The 20,857-nt window shown below is 44.7% G+C and overlaps 1 protein-coding gene across 1 annotated transcript in view; it reads right to left on the bottom strand.

The window, feature by feature from the left end:
- CACNA2D3 (calcium voltage-gated channel auxiliary subunit alpha2delta 3) overlaps positions 1-20,857 on the bottom strand; it is an 856,401-nt gene that overhangs the window by 216,789 nt on the left and 618,755 nt on the right. Inside the window, exons 15-17 of the mRNA XM_034997896.1 lie at positions 11,112-11,183; positions 9,708-9,788; positions 749-823 (exon numbers count right to left, since the gene is read on the bottom strand). Of these exons, the coding sequence (XP_034853787.1) occupies positions 749-823; positions 9,708-9,788; positions 11,112-11,183 (228 nt within the window). The remainder of the gene's footprint in view (positions 1-748; positions 824-9,707; positions 9,789-11,111; positions 11,184-20,857) is intronic.

The raw sequence follows: 20,857 nt of genomic DNA on the forward strand, positions 1-20,857 counted from the left end.
AGCAAACACGCTCACCGCCAACGTCCCTCCAGAGTCCACAGGGGAGACTATCAGCAGCCCAGCGCTTCCCAACCATTGAGCCTGGCTGCCCCTCGGACTCCTCCTCAACACAGTGCTCCAGGCAGCCTCTCCCCAGGGGGCAGGGTGGACAAGGACACCATGGGCTGTCCTGGATCTGGCCTGACCCCACTCACTTCGGAAGGAAAATGGTTTACACATCAGGTCACCAAACAATGCTACTGGATATGGCTTAGGCAGGGAACGGAGAAAATCTCCACTGTTCAGATTAAACAAAAAAGGCATTGTTGAATATCTTCAACACAGGAGGCACTGAGCTTAGGCCATGGAATTCAGGGGCAAATCCCACCGTAATGAATTTCCAGGGATCCTGGGCCTAATTTGTTGTGTCCAATGTAACTTGTAATAAGTGGGTCTTGTTGGAGTGTGAGAGATCATTTGTTATATAAAGGTACCCATTATGATGGGTTTAAATGTCTAGAGTTAAAATTTTTTTGCATGTGTTGGCAGAAGTGAAATAAATTTAAAAATGTACATAGATATATACTGATTTATATATAAAAGAATGATAGTAAATATATTTATCCTACATCACTTATGTATTATGTGTCAAAATACTATAAATTGAACTTTCAAAATAAACACTGATGCAAAGTGTCATCACTGTAGAACCGAAGAAAATCTCTTAAAATCATAAAAGGCGAAACATAGAAACAGGCATTTCTCTTACCAGTGGTCTGAGTTCTGGATGCGTCAGGATATATCCATTATTCGTGATTGCAAAGGCATAACCGTGAATCCCTAACTGTAAGAAGAAGTGAGAAAGAAACCTTCATTATCTGCCTCCCTGGTGGATTCACAAAGCATAAAGCAGCCCGACATTTAGTAATTCACAGCTTAAACTTGGCATTCATAATCCTTATCAGCACAATATTTCATTAAAATGAATGCAAGGCGTTGATCCTTGACATTTGGTAGAAATGAAGACCTGTCACAGGATAAGCTCAGCAAATAGCACAATTTAAAATGTCACATCCCCATGTTGGCATCAAAGGGCCTTACTTTGATTTATTTAAAACAAAAACAATTCCTTTTTTTTTTTTTAAAGAAAGTAGCTGATGTTTCTGGTAAGACCCTCTGTCAAGCAAACAGAATTTTAGCCACATGGGTGTCTTCCATCTCCCCATGATAAGGAGAGCAAAGAGGAGGCCTCCTCTGATCACATCTAGACTTCGTACAAGTCCACACCCATAGGGGCCATCTCAAGCACGCACGAGGCAGTCATTTTCCATAATTCTTCAAGGATAAAAGTGTCCCCACCAGCCCAGACAGGAGCCTGCCAACCCCTTTTTATATCCTTTCGTCTTTAAATTTCGAGGCTGCCAAGCTTTTCCATGCATGCTTCCATCGACACAAAGCCTGGGTCATTTTCTATGCAGAGTCTCACTTAATTTATGTTTTCTGACTAAATGGGACTATGGGAAATAGTTTGAGAGCAATGAAATGTTTTATTAGCTTTAAAAAGTATGTAATCAAATTTAACACTGCACTTATTTAAATAATAATCCCAGCTTTTTGACAATATTTCTATTACACAGTTGACTGCACCCATTGGCTACAATAAATTTACCTACAAATCATTCATGTATTAAAACGGCCCCTGGCATAAAACCCATACTGATCTCTCTCTGAAGAAAGAAAATGTAACCCATTTTGCCAGAGTAGTGAAAGGGGAGAGGAAAGAAAAAAAAACCCTCTATTTTTTCCGACAAGTTATTTCATAGTTCTGAGCCCTCACTGTTCCTTTTCTTTCAAATTCTCTGCCACTCACATTTTTGAATATGATACTATTAAATGATCCAGACAACAGAGTTTACAAACCAAGAATGACCCTGTCTGCTTGTTAGCTTAACGTCAAGGTGATGTGGAATTAACTTCAGAGGATTTAACACCAACAATTAAAAGTTTCCCTTGCATTACATAAAGCAAATATGCATGTGGTCGTCAAGGGCAACAGACATTTTCTCCTGGAGTTACCTTGCACAGCAAGTCTTAATAAGATTCTACAAGACTCTAATGATAAAGTATATTTCATTATTCTGTGAAAGATAAACCAGAGATTTCCTATCCTTTGAGATGTATATCATCTCTTTCATCTTGTCTCTTGGAAAAATGAATGTCAGACACAGTTAACACTGAATTAATTACCATTATTATGTCCCAGTTTAATACAGACTCGAAGGGTCAAAAAGGACTCAGAGAGTTTGACTTTTTTCCATTAAAGGCAAAAGTGGTATTTGATTAGAAATGCAAACTCAAAATTTGACCAAACAGTGATATTTTATAGTCAGCTAACACATTCAGTGCCTTCTAACGCACGTTACTTCAGTTCTTGGTTTGCTTGTAGGAGGTAATATTCAGAAGAAGGTAGAACTCCTTGTATATGCTCTCTTTAAACTCTACTTTTCTTGTATGGTACTAATCAAAATGACAACTATTATTTGTGAGGTTGATTATAAGGAATCAAGATATCCGTCAAGCAAGACTTTGATTATTTCATGCCTGCCTCCATGATGGCCGAAGTCAAACCATGTGGTCAAGCTGGTGGTTGGGATGGAGGGAAGAGGAGCAGGGAAGGGAGAAAGTGGAAAAGGAGGAAGTGGGAAACAATGAAGGGAATGGACTTGAGCGCAGATCCCACATAGCTGACCTAAACCCTGCTTCCTCCCCTGGAATGCAAAGGCTGAGCTGACTTCCCACCCAGTATCCTCCACTCATTGTCCAACTGCTATCCCCACCCCTGTTCTCATTGGTGCCACCTACTGGAATCTGCCTTTGCTGTGCCCCTGCCCCCCACCAAGAAGCCACCAGAACTCCCTTCTCTACTATGGCCACTGGCCACCTGATGGCTGGCCCTGCCCTACAGAAAGCTCTCTTGAATGTTCCCAGTTGTATTGGCCGACTGCTCTCCCTCCCGACCCTCTCTATTCCCTCAGCTTCCAGGCCCCATACACCCAGGTATCCTCCGTTTCATAGGATCCTCATCCTCTGCCCACCCTCAAGCACTCTTTTCCCCCAAGCTTCTATCCCCAGAGCCCCTTGTCTGCTTTAGCTCTCTTCCCCAATACGCTTCAGCAAGCACCTGGATGCTGCTGATCCCTGGGTCTGTGCTCCAGCCCGTAGCCTCTCCCCTCACTGGCAGGTCCAAGTGTCCAACAGTGTATTGGGCATCTCTACCTGGACATCCCCCAGGTGCCTCAGACTCACCCAGCCCAACGTGGTGGGTGCTACTCTTTCTGCTCCTCTCTCTCTGTGGGAGTACCATCCATCCACCCAGGCTCCTAAGTTAGAAACTAGAGCATCAGCCTTAGACTTCTTTCTTTCCTTCATCCCCAACTTCTTAATCCAAGTAATCACTACTTTTTCTTGCAGAAATTACTCAAATTCATTGCTGCTTCCCCACCCCACCATCCATGTAGATTTAATGTGATAGATTTCCACAATGGTCCTAACTGCTCTTCGTGCCTCAAACAGAGGCCCCAACAAAGCTATCGACCAGATTGATCAAGGTCAAAACAACTGTGACCCTGTAGCCATTAAAGACCTCTTTCACATGTAAGATAAAATCCATCAGGTCTCCTGGGTCCTGGTCCCTACCCATCTTTACATCCTTCCACGCATTGCTTCTTAGGGCACATGGCAGTGACAACAACCCCCTTGCAGCTTTCTCTCCCACCCACACCTTTATTCATAAGTGTCAGCTGTCTAGAGCACCTCTCCTTCCCATCTTCCCCAGTTAATTCTTGCCCATGCTATAAGCTCAGCATCGGGATCATGTCCTATAAAAAGTCTCTCCTGACTCTCCCCATTGCTCCGTCCTTTCCATACCATGTTTCCATAAAACCTTGAGAATGTTTCCACTACTACCTTCACCCTAATGCATGAAAATGGGACACCTACTTCTTTGCCTCTCAGCCCTAGCTGGTTCTTTCTCTCTTCTGCCTTGTTCTCAATGAGGCAGTGCCTCCCCCATCACAGTGCGCTCTTTGTGGGCACGGAGCATCTCACTCATCTTTGACTTCTACAGCCCCTAGCATAACATCTGGCACACGGGACGTGCTCCAGTAAGGTTCATGAGTGTTTAAAACATTCATCCTTTTACCCAAATATTGTCTAGTTCTTCTTTAAAGTTTGAACTAAAGTGAGTAATACAAATGAGCCAAAAAGGGGAAGGTGATGTACCACAGCAGGTGCACAGTGTGTGGTGGGCAAGGCTGCACCTGAGAAAGTCATCCTGACATTCAGAAACTATCAGGCTAAAGTCCTTCCCAGGAGAACAAAACATCACAATGTTTTGTTGCTTGGTTGGTGGCATGTGGACATAACCTAATGGAGACGTAAGAAGAGAAATCCTGAGTAAGCCTCAAAACACATTCTGTGGATGAACCTCTCAGAAAACCAAAAGCTTACAGTAAGACAATGCCCAGCCTTTATTGTTGGCCACACATCAGTATCCCGATGAAATCTCTAATTCTTGTTTCATCTGAACTAGAACCAGTCTTCCTGTCCATTCTACCATGCAGTCCCATGGAGTAATAGGAACAAATCATACACAAGGCCTTCCAGCACTTGGGGCTGCCCAAAGGGCCCTCATCCTGAAGCATGCCCTCCTGGAGTCTGGGATCCTCGTGGTCCAACACCCCAGGGAAGGAGGTGCTTCCCTTCCAAGTGCAGAGCCTTTGGGCTAATGAAGTGAACCCAATTATAAAATGGCTCATTATGTTAACAGAGGTTATGGTGTCTGGAAGTTATTGCTAGGGTGTCTGGAATTCTTAATAAAAATTACAGGAAGTCTGATTGCTTGTGGGAAAATCTATGAAGCTAAGGGAAAAGAAAGAATTCTATCTTCTGGGAAAACCCCAAGAGCGAAGAGCTGACTCATCTTTACAAGGTGTTAATCAAGAGGAAAAGGTGTGATCCACACTCGGCTCCCTGGAGCTCTTCTCCTGGATGAGAGAAGCCTGTTCAGCCGTGGCTGTCCCCTGTTCAGCACGTGGGCTGACGTGCACCCCATTTCCCAAGTCTCTCTGTGGGAACCAGAGGAGGGCCGACTCAGGCTCAGGTAGGTCATACCTGTGTTTCCGCTTCCCAGCCTGACCCTTGGGGGGAAGCATGCAGCAGAAATGCCTCTACTTCAGGCACCGCTGGTGAATTTTCTGTACCGATCGTCCTCTATTCTGTGGTTAGATTTTATTTCACTCATCTCTGATTAGCTGAGTTATGCTGAGAACGTTATTTTAAGTATCCTCAACTAAGAATGGGGCCGAGTGACACCCAATTCAGGGGAAGCATAGTAATGATTCAATGGGAATGGGGCCTTTAAAACCCCTTTACCATACCAAACACACGTAAAAAGCTCAATGAATGTTTTATTGTCTTATTTTTAACTCATATTATTTTTAGTATTTTAACTATCATTTCAACTGCTACTATTATTACTGCCATTTATTGTTCCTAATGGCTTCAGGGTAGTAGCAGCTAAAATCCGGGCTTGCTAGTTGTGAGACTTGGCACGTTATTTAAGCTTTGGGTGCCTCAGTTTCCTTAGCTATAGATGGAGGTGATGGCAGCATCCACCTATGATTAAGGGACACAGTGCTGTAAAGAGCTCAGCATGATGCCTGGTAGAGGAAACTCTGAGGACAGACAGATGCACAGGCTCATCATTATCACTTCCCTATCATGTTCCTCCTGTCAGGATTGTTGGGCATATATCCAGTGGTGGCCCTGTACTTGAGTTTCTACACATTCTCATAGGAAATAAGAGGCTTAAGAAATGTTTGGAAACATTCTCTAAAGATGGGCTGCCCTTTCTTCAACACTGAGCCGGGAATTCTGGGCATCTGGGTTTGGGGATTTCAATACAAGTAAGGTCCACTGTCTTTAGGGGCCTCAAACCCCTCCTTCATTCCCGTGGCTTTCAGCCCCTGGAGGAGCTACACAGTTTCCAAAACGTACTATGTGGGTTAGGATCAGCCAGCTGCCCTATCATGCTCTGGAAACTTAACTCCCAACTGTAGAAGCCTTGGTGGTGGATGAAGCAGATTGTCAGAGGCCCAGGGTGGCAGGAGGACAGAGGGCATTTGTCATCTCAGTTACCCAACCAGGAGTGTTCTTTTTAGGTTAGAGTTCATTTCCTCTTGTTATGAAGGTGGCTTTCTAATTTTATCAGCGAAATGGCAACAGCATATGGGAACAGACATGCCTTGCTTGTTCAAAGATGTTTCCTCTTCTAGGGGTGGAGCAGGCGCTAAGGGCCAGACAGAAAGTGCTGGGAAGAGTCAGACCCTCTAGGGACTCTGAGAAGCCTGGGCCGTTATGTAGGGGTGGCCCTGGGCTTCTGGATGGTGGCCATGGTGCTGGTGTCTGTGCTGAGAGGAGCCCCAGAAGGCAGGGGTGCCCATTGCCACAGGCTGAACAATCCCCATGGTGCTCACTCCTCAGCTATCCTTCATCTTCCCATGCACTGTTTGACTTTCTTAAAACAAACAAACAAACAAAACAAAACCAGAATGTAGAGCAAGATGATTTTAGGTGGTATGTGGGCCTGGTATTGAACTTACTAGCCAGCATCACTAGTGAGAGCCAGTTCTTTTTAAATTTCTTCCATCCTTCCAATTATATTAAAAAGAATGTTTCCACTTAGTATATCTTTAACACTTGCCTTTCATATTACCTTAAAAAAGAGAGAACAGACCTCAAGTTCAACACCTTAGATTATCAAGCCATCATTTAATACTATTTCTTTAATTTTTTGTTTTGTTTTTTTGCGATTCTTCTGTCGTGGCTGATGACACTGGCTTTACAAATGGACTATTATGTAAATAATGGTACAGATGGTACATAGGTATGGCAACAAATCACGAAGTGTTACGTGACTGGCTTAGATATTCCTGAAGTGCAGGGGTCCAGGAGTTATGCAGACCTGGCTCAAATCACACTCACTACCTCCCATTGATGTGGCCCTGAGCTCTGTGGACAGAAGCCCCATGAACCTGAGTATCCTTAGGAGCAGAATGGGTACAAGAACACTGCACTTATCTAAGAGGCACCTGGTACCATGATGTGGGTCACGCACTTTGCACAGTGCCTAGTCCTGGCAAATGTTATCTGCTAATACTACACCACGAGACCGGTACCACAAAACGGTGCTTTTGTAAACAGCCATTTTATGCATCTCTCACTTTGCATCCAACCCGCTGAGGGATGACCCGATTTGGCCGCAGTGGTCCGTTCAGCTGACTTGCTCAGATAAGAGTTTGCCAGGATGCCTGGTGACGGGCCGAGCCATTGGCTTGCTCTTGTCCTGACCCTCTGTCCAAAGGTAAGCCTGTCCTTGTTGTCAACTGCCTACTGCATATGACTTTGTATTTTAAGCCTTTCCTTGTGTCTTTCAAAATTCTTGGAAAACCCCATTTTTAAAGGTGGCAGAGGATCCCAGAGTGTGGTCACCTAGTCATTCGGTTCACACATGATTTGGTTGGGCATTCTATTTTAGCGAGGGCCAGTGGGTATGAAGGCCACAGGTGCCTGAAGCTGCATGGGAAAGGTATCAACAGTGCTCTGCTGGCAGTAATCCACAGAGAAGAGGGCCGGGCGGCCATGGGTCAGACCTGTCTCCTTGACCACTGTGTTACCATTGTTCCCAGTTAATGGTAACAATCAATTCTTCATGCCCATCTGTGAGCAGGTTGTATTGTTATCACCACTGGAGAGAAGAACTAAGGCTTTGAGAGACTTGTCTACTCAGAGCTCCTCAGTGTTGGAGCTGGGATCCTGGTGTATCTGCTTCCAGAGCACTAACCGCTATCTTCCTCCTGCTGAGGCCCAAGAAGGTCCCTGGCCTCTCACAACTGTGGCGAATCAGGCTCAGCACGTCAGGGAAGGAGGTGGTAAGGAAGGGGACCCTGTTAGCCAGTCAACAATCTCAGATTCCTGGCCCAAAGGAGTTTTCCTGCCTCCAGATGAGGGCAAAGGGAGTCTTTGTCCATCCAAGAGTGGACCAAAGAAGAGATGGGCAAGTCAGTCTGCCCAGGGCTGGGGGAAGAGGGCACGGGTGTGGTTTTGACCCTTGTGCAGTCAGGGAAACCGTGTCCATCCAATGAACGCCTCTCAGGATGGGAGCAGGGCTGCTCTCTGCCCCCCTCCCCTGCACCCCCATGCTTGCATACACACAGAGCCAGCTCTTGGGCAGTTAGGCACTGCTGTGGTGGGCCTTCAGGGGACTTTCTTCCATGGAGCTGCCACAGGGAACAACTAAGAGTTTTCCATATGGAGTTCAAGGCCTCTCTGGGTCATCTTTTTAAAAGGACATGTCACTCCCCTTGGCTAACTTGTGTATCGGAAAAATATAATGAGCACATCTCAACTTATGATTCCACATGTGATTGCTCAGGCCAGGGTTAGGGGAGCTCATTAAGGTGCAGCTGGTACGAGGACAGGCTGTTAGGACAACACGGCTTGAAAGGACCTAGAGCCTAGAGCCTGGCTGTGGTGGAAACCAGGCCCCTGGTATGTCCAGTGCTCTGTCCGTTGCTCTGATTTCACTCAAGTGCTGATCTAACCACGGCAGTGTACCTTGAGCAGCCAGAGGACATAAGGACCAATTGATGTCATTCTCGTGGACCCCAAGATGGCTACTGCCACCAGTCACCTTCGTGGAGGCTTGCCACCCCTTTGCCATCAGCCTAGGGGCCGGTGCCATCCATCAGCTTGGGGCGGATGCTTGTGTGGGGCCCGTCTGCCCCAGATGGGGCAGATTCCAGTCCGCAGATAGCTGGGAAGTCACCTGGAGCTGGGGATGCCTGTTTTCACGGGGACAGAGTTAGGCCTGGCTGAGGGTAGCGGCATTGGGATGGCCCACAAGAGCCACCTCTGTCCCAAATGTAGAAGAACTAAATGAACTGAAGGAACAGTGCTGGGAACAGAGTGCCGGGAATGCAGTGTGGGCTGGATAAAGGGGCAAGCGTGGCCTCCGTCTCTCCTGGATGCAGGGCTGGCCTCGCACGCAGAGCAGGGTTCAGGCATGTCCACCCCGGTTCTGAGTCCCTTCTATCTGTGCTCCTTCTCCTTGCCATGCTCTTATGCTGGTCTAGGCTCCCAAAGCAGTGGCCCACTAAGGCTTGCTGTGTCCTCTCTGTTCCAAAATTACCTACTCTACCCCCTCGATTACACCCAGAGTTAAAAAAAAAGAAACTTACGATTGTCTTAGTGGATTTTAATTTAGAATTAGGAAAAGAGTATTAATTGGTATGTACACAATTACCTTCCAAGATAGAGGGAATACTCAAGCAATAGAGTCAGAGACCATTTCTCTTTGTGCCTCATTGGGTTCCTGCTAAGAAGTAACATATTTTAGGGGATCCTCAGATTGGGGTGAGTTAGGACTGGTTTAGAAGACCATCAGAGATATAGGACCTGTGTAGACCTGCATAAACATATAGATTCCCATGAACCCATAAAAACCTGGGCAGCACATGTAGACCTACTCAGATCTGCCAGAACTGTTACTGTTCTTCCAACCAGGAAGAGAGTAGAGGGGCCTCTTTCCTTCCTGTTTTCATTACCACTATGGCAGGTTGTGAAAGAACCTTAGACACTTGGCCCTTGACTATTAGGTGATGCATTACCTTGTACTTGGGAATGGTCTTCAGAAGCTCTTTTACTGGGACATCAGTGCCGACCACACCCAGAAGAATGCCCTTCGATCTCTGCTGAGAAACAAACAGTAAGCAACAACAATAATGAGTTACTTTGCTGGAAGAAGCAGAATTGAGTGAGAAGCCAACACACAACAGGTCACCGTCTGGTGCCTTTTCGAAGCTTCCAGAGATTGAGGATTAACCCAGATTTCTACGAGGCCCCTCTTCTATCCCCCACCCCAACCCGCAAATATTGCTGGACACAAATGGTAGGTTCTCAGGCCAAACACTTACTATGGTACCTTTCCACACACACCCATATCAAGATGCCCTACCAAACATCTCTTCTCCCGCCTGAAAATTCAAAATTAACGTGTAGAAGCACAAAAGTTTTAGCAGCTAGGGGCTATGAGCATTAACCAGTTTATTTTATGGAAGCTTTCTCCAGGAAAGACTTAGCCTAACTGCTCTCTCAATTTACACTGCCATCTGGTGCCCAGGGGGAAAGATGGAATAACTCTCACACCTGTAGCAGCATGTTGGAACCAAGGACCAAGGTGAAGGAATAGGCCTCCAGGGAGGGTCCCAGTTTCCAAAGTCAGCGTGATGTGTTGAAACTGTAGGGGTCAGAAAGACCTCCCGGAGGAAGACACAAATTGCTACTGTCCATTGTTTCCCTCCAGTTCAAATCCACCTGGAACCTCAGAAGGTGACGCTTTTTAGAAACAGGGTGTAATCCCTTCAAGGCGAAATCATCCTGGATTTAGGATGGGCCCTGTATCCAACAACTCATGTCCTTATAAGGGGACAGAGAGACCCATGAGAGGAGAAGGCCACATGGAGATGGAGGCAGAGCTGTCACAAACCGAGGAACATCCAGGCACTGGAAGGATCTTCTAGAGCCTTCTGAGGAAGCACGGCCCTGCCAATGCTATGGTTTTGGAACCCTACCCCGCCCCAATGACAAATGGGGAAACAGAGTCCAGGACCAGACTCCATAACTGGGAGAATAAATTTCTATTGTTTTAAGCCACCCCATATTTGTGATCCTCTGTTAACACAGCCCAAGGAAACTAACACAGGGCTGGTCGCTATACATCGGGAAGGGGTCATCCAATCACACACAAGGATTCTCTCTGGGTTTTGCCTTCCATTGGTCATTTCACACCTAATTTTGGGAAAAGTGCTGCATACTGTCACATGACATCTCCCAGAAGTCCTCTCGTCTATTCTTGATGTTGTGATCCTAACAACAGAATTAAGTGAGGAAAAGTGATAGATCCCCCATCCTAACTTAACATAAATAAAGAAAGGTCACCAGAGCTTGAGCCAGAGGGTGTCTGAGATGGCAACCCTCCTAGCAACACGCAGGAACATGGCTGCTGTACTCACGGTTTCATTCTGCTTACTAAACACAGGCATGGCGACCGTGGTCATCAGGACGAGGCCTTGATCCTCGGCAAGCTGGATGGAGAGAGAAGTCAGTTACCCAGGAATGATCTGGAAACAACAGATGGCTGGTGGCCATGGCCCTTGACTGGCTCATAGTTTCCTGACCAGGGCCATTGGGAATGGACTACTGCCTACTCAGGCCAGTAGCCCAGAAGAGAGTGCAACGTCCCTCTACTCTGACTAGCAGATAAGGATCCCAGTCCATGGCTGGGGAAACAAAGTCAGTCGCAGTCAGTCAGTCCAGCTGATCTGTTACTGCAATCAGCCCTTTGGGTTCAAAGAAAGCCTGGTTTGGATCTTAGTGATTCATTTTATGACCACAGATTGATTTTATCCTTTTACTTTGCAGACATTTATGTGCAATACCAATGCTTCTCCTTAATCTGAAAATTGAGGATCAGAAAACATGAGCATAAGGGGTTTTATGAGTTGCCCCTGCCCTGCTGGAAACAATGGAATCTGGAATCATTTATTCTCCCTGAGGTAGCTGAGTCAAGGCCTTTTGGTACCTCTACACATCTCTGTGTGCCAGTCCCAGACAGGAAACAAAACAAAACCAAAACACAACAAATAGCTTTATCATCTGATCCTTAAAATCACTGCTAAGAAGCTAAATATTTCTCCTGGAATAACAACCCTTGAAGGAGGGCAAACAATACACTTCTGGGACCATCTGAATTGCATACAAATGCATTGAGACTCAGCATCACATCTGCTTTTCACACAGTGTTTGGAGATAGGCAGGAACCCTACCCTGCCCAAATAACAAATGGGGAAACAGAGTCCAGGACCACAGTAGGCTTGGGTCCAAGACAACCTTGGCTTTCAATCTTTATTAGCTGTATTTGTTAAGCCTCCATATCCTCATAGGAAATAATGCCAATTATTCCCCAGCATTGTTGCTATGAAGATAAAACGTGAAACAGCCCAGCACAGTGCCTGGCATAAGGACGTGCTCAAAGGATGCTGGTTTCTTTTCCATGCCTGCAAGGTCATGTGGCTAGTAAGTAGCAGAGTCCAGAGTGAGACCAAGGCATGTGACACTTCTGACAGGGACCAAAATTACCATAGCAAGTCTGGTGGGAGAGAGATCCTTTCTAGTTGGCCCATTCTAGCCTCACATGAAACCATCTGTGAATGAGAATCCACTATCTTCAGTGGACAGTGTTTTCTGATGTGTGAGTACTTCTCCATAGCTTTAGTTCCATAGAAAAATCAGGTATTGTTCCCTCAATCTTCTTGGGAAGAGGCATTTTAAAGAGAAGATTCTAAAAACTAAGGGCCCCCACAGACTGAGGTCTCCATGGACTGGCTGGCCTTTGGAGAAAAGGTCATCAAACTCAGTCCATCTTCCATCCATCTTGTTCTTTCAATGGATTCTTCAAGCTATAGGGTATATAGGGTATAATATGGTTCATGGAATAGCAGCACGACTGCGTTAGAAATGAATAATCCTGAACCCCATTCTAGACCCTCTGAATCTGAATGTTTTAATAATTAGTACGCATATTAAAATTCAAGGAGCATTATTATAGGGCAATCCTTTCTACCATCAGTACTCATGATAGCTTAAGAGAAGCTTGTAGGCATAGGGAAGGGCTCCTACCAGAGACAGATGGGGCCACGTTTTAGCCATCCCTGTCAAGGTGGACCTGTAGTCCTCCATGACTAACAAGATGAGGCAAGAATCGCATGTTCACTCAAGGGCTGGGAATTTATGGTGTGATGGTTAATTTTATGTGTCAACTTGGCCACGGTGCCCAGTGTTTTGATCAAACACCAGTCTAAATGCTGTCCTGAATGTATCTTTCTAGATGTGATTCACATTTAAATAAGCAACCTTTGATAAAGCAGATGACCCTCCATAATGTGTGTATGTCTCCTCCAATCAGTTCAAGGCTTTAGGAGGAAAAAAACAGGTCCCTGAAGGAAGAAGGAATTCTGCTTCCCAACTGCCTTCATCCCCTCCTGCTGGACCTTCCAGCCTGCCAACACACCCTACCAATTTCCAATGTGTCAGCCCCCACAACTGTGCGAGGCAATTCCTTACAATCAATCTCTCTCTCTCCCCCACTCCATATATATGATATATATCCTACAGATAAAAAGAAAAATGTATCTATCCCCCATGCTTCTCTTTCTCTGGAGAGCCCTGAGTGATACATGTGGTAATCATGTAATCTATTATTTGGGGCAGCCTAATTTGGGTGTGAGAATAAGACAACAAACTTACTACTACATCATAATATTAATAACTAAATAATATGAACTATGAGATGATAATGACAGTTTGTGAAGACATGGTTCTAACGTCTTGCTAAAAATACTTAAAGTATCCTATGGCCACCACTGGGGGTAGGGAAGGCCATTTTCAAAGGCAGAACCAACCCACATAAATACCTCTCTTAGGATTGGAGATCTCCCCATGTCCTGATTCCTTGATTAATCCTCAATGCAATATAGAAAACTGATTTGAGCTGATCCATAACCCCGGGTAACTTCCACTTTGCAACTCAAATCAAAATTTCAAGCGATGCCAACATGTATCATGGATGAAATCAAAACATACCACCAACAATAATGAGAAATGAAGCTTTCTCCTGCAACCAGTAAGACTCAGTTATAAGTCACTGGTAATCGTTCTGGCACACATACAAGATCATGGGAAACTAACTTCCAAATATTAAGCCAGCATATAGTATCAACTTCACTCAGAGGCTAATTCCAAAAGTAATTACGGCCCATCATTACCTTACAAAAAAAAAAAAAAAAAAAAAATCCCCATAATGTTGCATGTGTACAGAAACCACTCATTTTTTAACCAGCCTCTGGTAAACAAAGGAACTGCCGTGAGCTCAGTCTAGCCACTGTGCTGGGAGGACATGCTCTCTCTCCCGGGGCAGTTCTGGACTGGCTTGGCCAGAATCTGAACCTGGAGCCTTCTTGATGTGTACAGCTTACCACTCTGGCCACGAGGGCTGGCGGAGCCCGGGAATACTAGTGCGTGACATTAAGATGTTCCTCTGCACCCACCAGCCCCATCTCTCCCAGTCTCACAGATCTGGGTCTGTGAATCTTGAGCATTTCATGGAGAAGAAACATTTGAAAGTTAATTTGCACTGTGAGCGCTTTACAATCAAAAGTCTTTCTGTACTCCTGCCATAGGAAATAGCAGCCAGGGGCAAAGGCGTTGCGTCTAGACCACCAAGCAGGAGTTAGGGAGCCAACCGTGGCCAGACACCCTCTGTCCCCACACGCTAGGGGGTCCCTGCTTTTCTGTGCCCCCTAACCTGTAGAAGCTGCTGAGGCAAGAGCTGCTTATGATTCATACACGTGGCTTCCGAGAAAAATGCAGACACAGAGTCAACACTCACGTTCCAAAGGGTAGGAATGGGAGAGGGAGGTCACCGTGGTCCATCTGGGTAAAATCCTATTAACTTAAGCCCAAGTAGGGAATCCTAAAATGAACTGCCATTCCACTGCATTTGCCCAGGCTTTGAACAGGCCTCCGAAATGGCTGGTTGTGGTGCTCTGTTGTATAATAAGTGTATATTATTCCATATCCTTCATTTCCTATGCTACAAAATGGGGACTGTTCTGGTATCAAAGGAAATGATGAATAATAATACCAAACATCTGGTTTATAAAGCACAAACTTGCTCAACAGATTGACTGCTTCCTGTCAGCTTCCCAAGTTAATCATGCATGTGGGCTTGTATGAATATGCATTTGGACTCATGCGTGAGTTACATGCATGGTGCCAGGGCTCCTTCCATTCCTGACGCTTGATTCGCTTCCCACCAGGGGCACTGCTGGGCTAGTCATTATCCTTCACTGACTCCCTTGGGAAACATTCCTTGAGCATCAGCTTCCGTGCCAAGTTCCATGCCATGTGCTGGAAGACACCCAGGCAGGAGACATAGGTCTTACACACCAGGAACCCCAAGGCCCCCAGAGGAGACAGAAAAGCAATGGGACAGAGGGAGAAATGCTGGCCGGGCCAGGCAGACTGGCTCTAGTCACGTGAGCAGAGGTGCTGTGTTCTTCAGGACGAACCCAGACTAAAGTAAAAACATCCAGGAATTACTGATACCTGTTGGGGTTTTTAGGACAGATTCACAATGCTTCCTGAAAAACAGTGTAATGACAGCAGGGACAAGTTCCCTGTTGCAGAGCAGTTCATCCGTTTGCTTTAAACTTAAGAATATGGATCAATGGAACAATGAAGGGAGAGACATTTTTAAAAAGTGTCCTGTACTTTTCACCACCCCTCTTTTTTTTGTGCAAATATTACCCACTTTCTTTTTTTTTTTTTAGATTTTTTTTTATTTATTTGCGAGAGAGAGAATGAGAGACAGAGAGCATGAGAGGGGGGAGGGTCAGAGGGAGAAGCAGGCTCCCTGCCAAGCAGGGAGCCCGATGCGGGACTCGATCCCGGGACTCCAGGATCATGACCTGAGCCGAAGGCAGTCGCTTAACCAACTGAGCCACCCAGGCGCCCCTATTACCCACTTTCTTTAGAGAAATCCTCTTCATCCCTTTCCTCCACAAGGTTCTCTTGGCAACGAACCTCTCCCACCCTGCATGTTACTGGGCATCACACCCAGGCTGAGCCAACAGGGACACTACACATACATACACACACGCACACACACATACATCACACACCCCCTGCCCAGGCCACCTGCTTTTTTTTTTTTTTTTTTCCCCATCTGGAGTTAATAGGAAAAACTTTCTACTTCCCTTTGCGGATGACTAGAAGAATGTAAGCCTGACAACCAAGTCCTTGCCCCATAGAAAAGGGACTGGGAAAATAAAGTCAACCCAGAGACAGGAGAAGAAATGTGTTTCTGTGTGTGTGTGTGTGTGTGTGTGTGTGTGTTTGATGGGAGAGAAGGAGGGGCAGGGAGGGAGGGAACCAGTCCCTGGATGCCTTCATCCCTAGGCTCAACTCCACCCATGCGGTTTTCCATTATTGGGTTCCTTGAGGCAATGTTTTTGTTTTTGTTTTTCTTTTTGCCCAAATGAGCAAGGATTGGATTTGTAACTCTTATAACAGAAGAATCCTGACTTGCACAAGTGCCCATCTTGACCATAAATGACCCAGGTAGCTCTAGATACCCATTGAGGTGGTCCCAAGTACCTTGTACAACCCCCACGGGGAGACCTTGCTGAGGCTGGAAAGGCCAAATGGAAGATGGCCCCAACAACCTCAAGATGAGTGGTTGTGAGTCCTTTCCATAAGGGAGGAAATTTAGGTATCCCTAAAGTACCCAAATACTGAATGGCTGTGGGCAGTATTCTGGGGAAAATGAGGACTCATTATGATGGCATCAAAATTATTATCATTAGGATTTTTTGTAAAACTTTGATAACAAATAGACTCTTAACGAATAGCCTGCTTTGAGAAAAGAACCCGAGTGAGAAGTTGCAGAGCCAGAGTCTGCTCTGACAGAGATGCAAGGACCTGCTGGGAAAGAGGACAGGAATGGAGGCAGGTTGTGGGCACTGCCAGGGCCCTGGCAGGGCCCTTTCCACTGGGACCAGTTGTGGTTACAGGGATGCCTGGGGAGCCTCCAATTTGAAGGACACCTTTGTGTTGCCTCCCTCACGTCTCCACTCACAGGAAGCTTGCCAGGACCAGTGGCAGGACCCTGAGTCCCCTGCAGCTGGAGGCCTCTGGGGGTAAGAACCACGCCCTTGAGAAAGAAGGTGAGCTGGAGCTGGGCCTTCAGAAGGCATTCGAACGAGGTAAGGGCAGCATGGCAGACAGCCCATTTGAGGGCTAACAGGTGGTTTTCAGCAGAGCTTCCTGCCATCGCTGCTCAGCCCTGGAGGCTTGGGCTCAAATAGAAGTTTGTGCAGAAATGGGGAACCCAGCTCAGGAAGAGAATGGCTCTAAGCCAAGAACAAAGGCCAACTCACCAACTCTTCTCAAAGATATTTCTTCTATATGTTGTCCCTTTTAATGTTTATATGTTCTTCTTTTCTTATTAAAGTCAATCAACATTATTGACTGTGTTAATGGAGTACATGATATAAATGTACACCATAATACATAAATATTTTATACATGTGTACATAATTTGTGAGTACACAGCTGGGTTTCTGCTGTGTCTTCCAACACCTGGCATGAACACCAACCTGCACTCCATGAAAAGACACTGCCACCATCTAGTGGCAGTTGGGATGAATTGCAGGCACAAGGTCCTGGGAGATGAGCCTTTTCCAGAGGATAGCCTTACCAATAAAAATGTACTTAAAAGGCAGGCAATGTCACTTAGTTCTCCACCCAGTGGGAGCAAAGACAGGCTATATAAACTCATGGTTCTGTCAATAACCTGTAGCTTGACAGAGAAAAAAAATAGTACCAAGAGGTGAAAAAACACAGCTGTGTACATCTTTAAATAGAAGATGACACATTTTGAAAGTAGATTGATTCTTTAAGGTGTGCAGGATCTGAGAATGTGACAAAGGAGTGCAGGAAGGGGGAGGTTTTCTCTTTCCTCTCTCCATGAGCTTAAGTTTACCAATGACTTGGGAATCCCCGAGGGCCATTCTTTCGGTACCACATGATGAGGGGCAATGGGAACAAGATGGCAGCCATGTCCTTCAGTTTTCACACTCCATGGCAAGGGGCGGGCCGAGTGTAGAAAGCCACCAGAATAACACTCTGCAAATTAGTGAGAGCACCAGGGAGTACAGCAGGGAAACAGAGACCTTTAAAAGGGGCTGTGAGCAGAGTATGTGGCCATGTAGAGACCCTCCACAGGAACAAATCCCTTGACCTTGCCTCCTATTCCCAGACCAAAAAGTCCTCTATATCTACCCTTTCAATGCCTATCTATGGCCCTTCCCCCAATTTTCCCACTCCTTCCCTCATCCCAACATCCTTATCTTCAATACTGAACAGAGATCAGGGAAAGAAAACTAGTAAGAGCCATACTTAATGATGAGTCTTAACTTTCTGTCCTGGAGACACCTCCTGCTGGAGATGCAGACACTCTCCAGACGAAGAACAGGTGCAAGCCACTGAAATGTGGAAACTAAATCCTATTGGTGCATCTTACGCTTGAAAAGTATCAGTGCACAGTATCAGCATTATCTGCTTGGTTGATGTTAATATAGTCTGACTCTGAATTTTACTCTCATTTAGATCTCCACAGCTATTAGTGATAATCGTGAAACTTACTAGCTGTTTCAATAGTGGTCAGTTTTAAATGAGAGGCTTTACACACATATGCATATTTAAAAATTCACTTGTTCAATAACCTAAAAAGCCACTTTGAAATGAGAAGAGAAAGAAAGAATAGCTTGTTCCAGTGATAAAGCCAGAAGATTTCTAAATCACCTTTGGTAGTATATCTGTGTATCTTTGATTTTTTTTTTAATCTCTTTTCTGTATGGTTGAAAATTTTAATAAAAAGGACATCCCCATAAATTTTCATCTACTGACAGCATTTTATAAATAAAATCACCCAACAGCATATTCTTGCAATGGATATTAATGCCTTAAAAAAAAATAATAATCCTATTCAAACATATCTTTTTGCGTAAAGATCAAAATAGTCCTTTAAACAAACTATGATAATACTTTGACATGAAAATGCTATGAGAATAAAGTTTTTATATTCTGAGTTAAACATATTATGCTTGATTATCAGTATTTTAGATGTTCTTTATATAAGAGGTTTAGAAAAAGCAGGCATTACTATTTTTAATTGAAGAGCTGGTTCTTTCAATGTAAGCAATATAAATTATCTGCCTTTTATGATGCTACTCTGATGAACTGCTACCCTTTTAAAATCTAGACAATTTAAGAACACCAACCGTTGTTTAGATCCGCATTTGCACCGGCATCTTTCAACATTTGTGGAAGATGCCTGAATCCTAAATAATATAAGGCATTGACAAGGTAGCAGTGGGAAATAAGAAGAAACAAGAATAAGTAAATCTTCCAAGTAACATTTCCCCTCGCTTTGCATTTGATTGTCTTGGTAAAGTGCAGTCACTCAGTCCTCAAGAATATTCCATAAGTGATATTTTGCTTTTAGCCAAGACATTTCTGCTTCTTACTGAATCATTATTACTTGCATCTGAGATTTGGAGACCCTGAATTCTTATGAGAGTTACTGTATTTTAAGTTGTCTAAATACAAAAGTAAACAGATTTCCCTCTTTGAACTTTGTATCTTGTATGAACTCAACTGCTGAATTTGTTTGTCCTCTTTTTCTCTTCTTAACAACCTGAAGACAACTTTGTGAGTGACAGTGTTGGATAACGTTGGAACATGTGTAAGAGAATCTCAAAATGACTTTTTTTTTAAATTTTATTATGTTATGTTAATCACCATACATTACATCATTAGTTTTTGATGTAGTGTTCCATGATTCATTGTTTGCATATAACACCCAGTGCTCCATGCAGAACGTGCCCTCTTTAATACCCATCACCAGGCTAACCCATCCCCCAACCCCCTCAAAATGACTTTCTTCTAATAAAGTTGTTATTATTTGGGAAAAATTTTATGTTGCTTCCTCTTTTCTCAGTGTTTCTGAGATATGCCATTAAGCAGGGAACATGTTTTGTGAGTAAACATCTAGACAGAGGGGAGATGTGGTCTTTGGTTAGGGACACATGTACAAGTAAATCCATGGGCAAGAGAATATTACAGATCGACATATCTGAAAGCTGTTTTAAGAAACTGCTTTGTTTGTTTATTAGGGTACAACATGCTTATTTCAAGACTGTCCCAGAATAATTACAATACAAATTACCATGGGGCATTGGATTTTGGCTAATATTCATTATGGGCTATGACACATAACTGACCCCCGCCCCCCAGTATAGGGGGGCATTTATATTTTCACAAACATGGTTTAGACACCTCCCAAATACATGCCTGAAAATACAGTCAACTGTCAGAGCTTTGGGGCCCTGGGATAAAGCCTTCCCCCTGTTTAAAGACCCCCTGAAACGTCGCTTCCTCCATAAAACCTTCTCTAACAAAGTGGAAATGGGAACCAGATGTTCTCAGACTTCACTACAAAGATAATCATATTTACTCTACAACCTAAGATACCATCTAGGACCAAATCTGTGCAAACTGTTAATACAGCAGTCACTGAACACCGTAGCTGGAAGAAAAACTGAAAATTCTGGAGGGTTTGTAAACTTCTAGGGCAGAAGCTGGGAATGATCCCTCTTTGTATCCATAGCATTTAGCATAGATCTGGTACCTGGGAAGTGCTCAGCAAATGATCCCGGAAAGAACGGATTCCAATCCTGCCCTCTCATTTATTTTATAACCGAGGCCCAAGGAGGAAAAGGAGTCACAGAGACTTGGTACCAGGATTTGGGCAAACCTGTCCTTTTATATCCTGGGGCCTCTGCTTGCTCCTGGCTCCTTCACTCAGTATGTAGGCATATTGTGCCTGCACCAGTGTGGTGGGACTGTGAGGAGGTTCTGAGCGCCTGGCGCTTACATACTGCTGCCACTGATAGGGACAGAATGCTCGTGTAACAGCTTAGTTGACCACTATGGCTTCTCTGGAAAGCAGCACAGAGAGGAGAATCAGCTATAGAAGCATCTGGAATTAAATCCCAGAGCAGGTTTCCCAAACTTATTGAGTCATTTTTATTTATACATCCTTCTATCCATCCATCCTTCCATCTATCTATCTATC

This window comes from Mirounga leonina, unplaced genomic scaffold (assembly GCF_011800145.1).
Source record: "Mirounga leonina isolate KUSES-001 unplaced genomic scaffold, KU_Mleo_1.0 Mir_94, whole genome shotgun sequence".
Taxonomy (NCBI): domain Eukaryota; kingdom Metazoa; phylum Chordata; class Mammalia; order Carnivora; family Phocidae; genus Mirounga; species Mirounga leonina.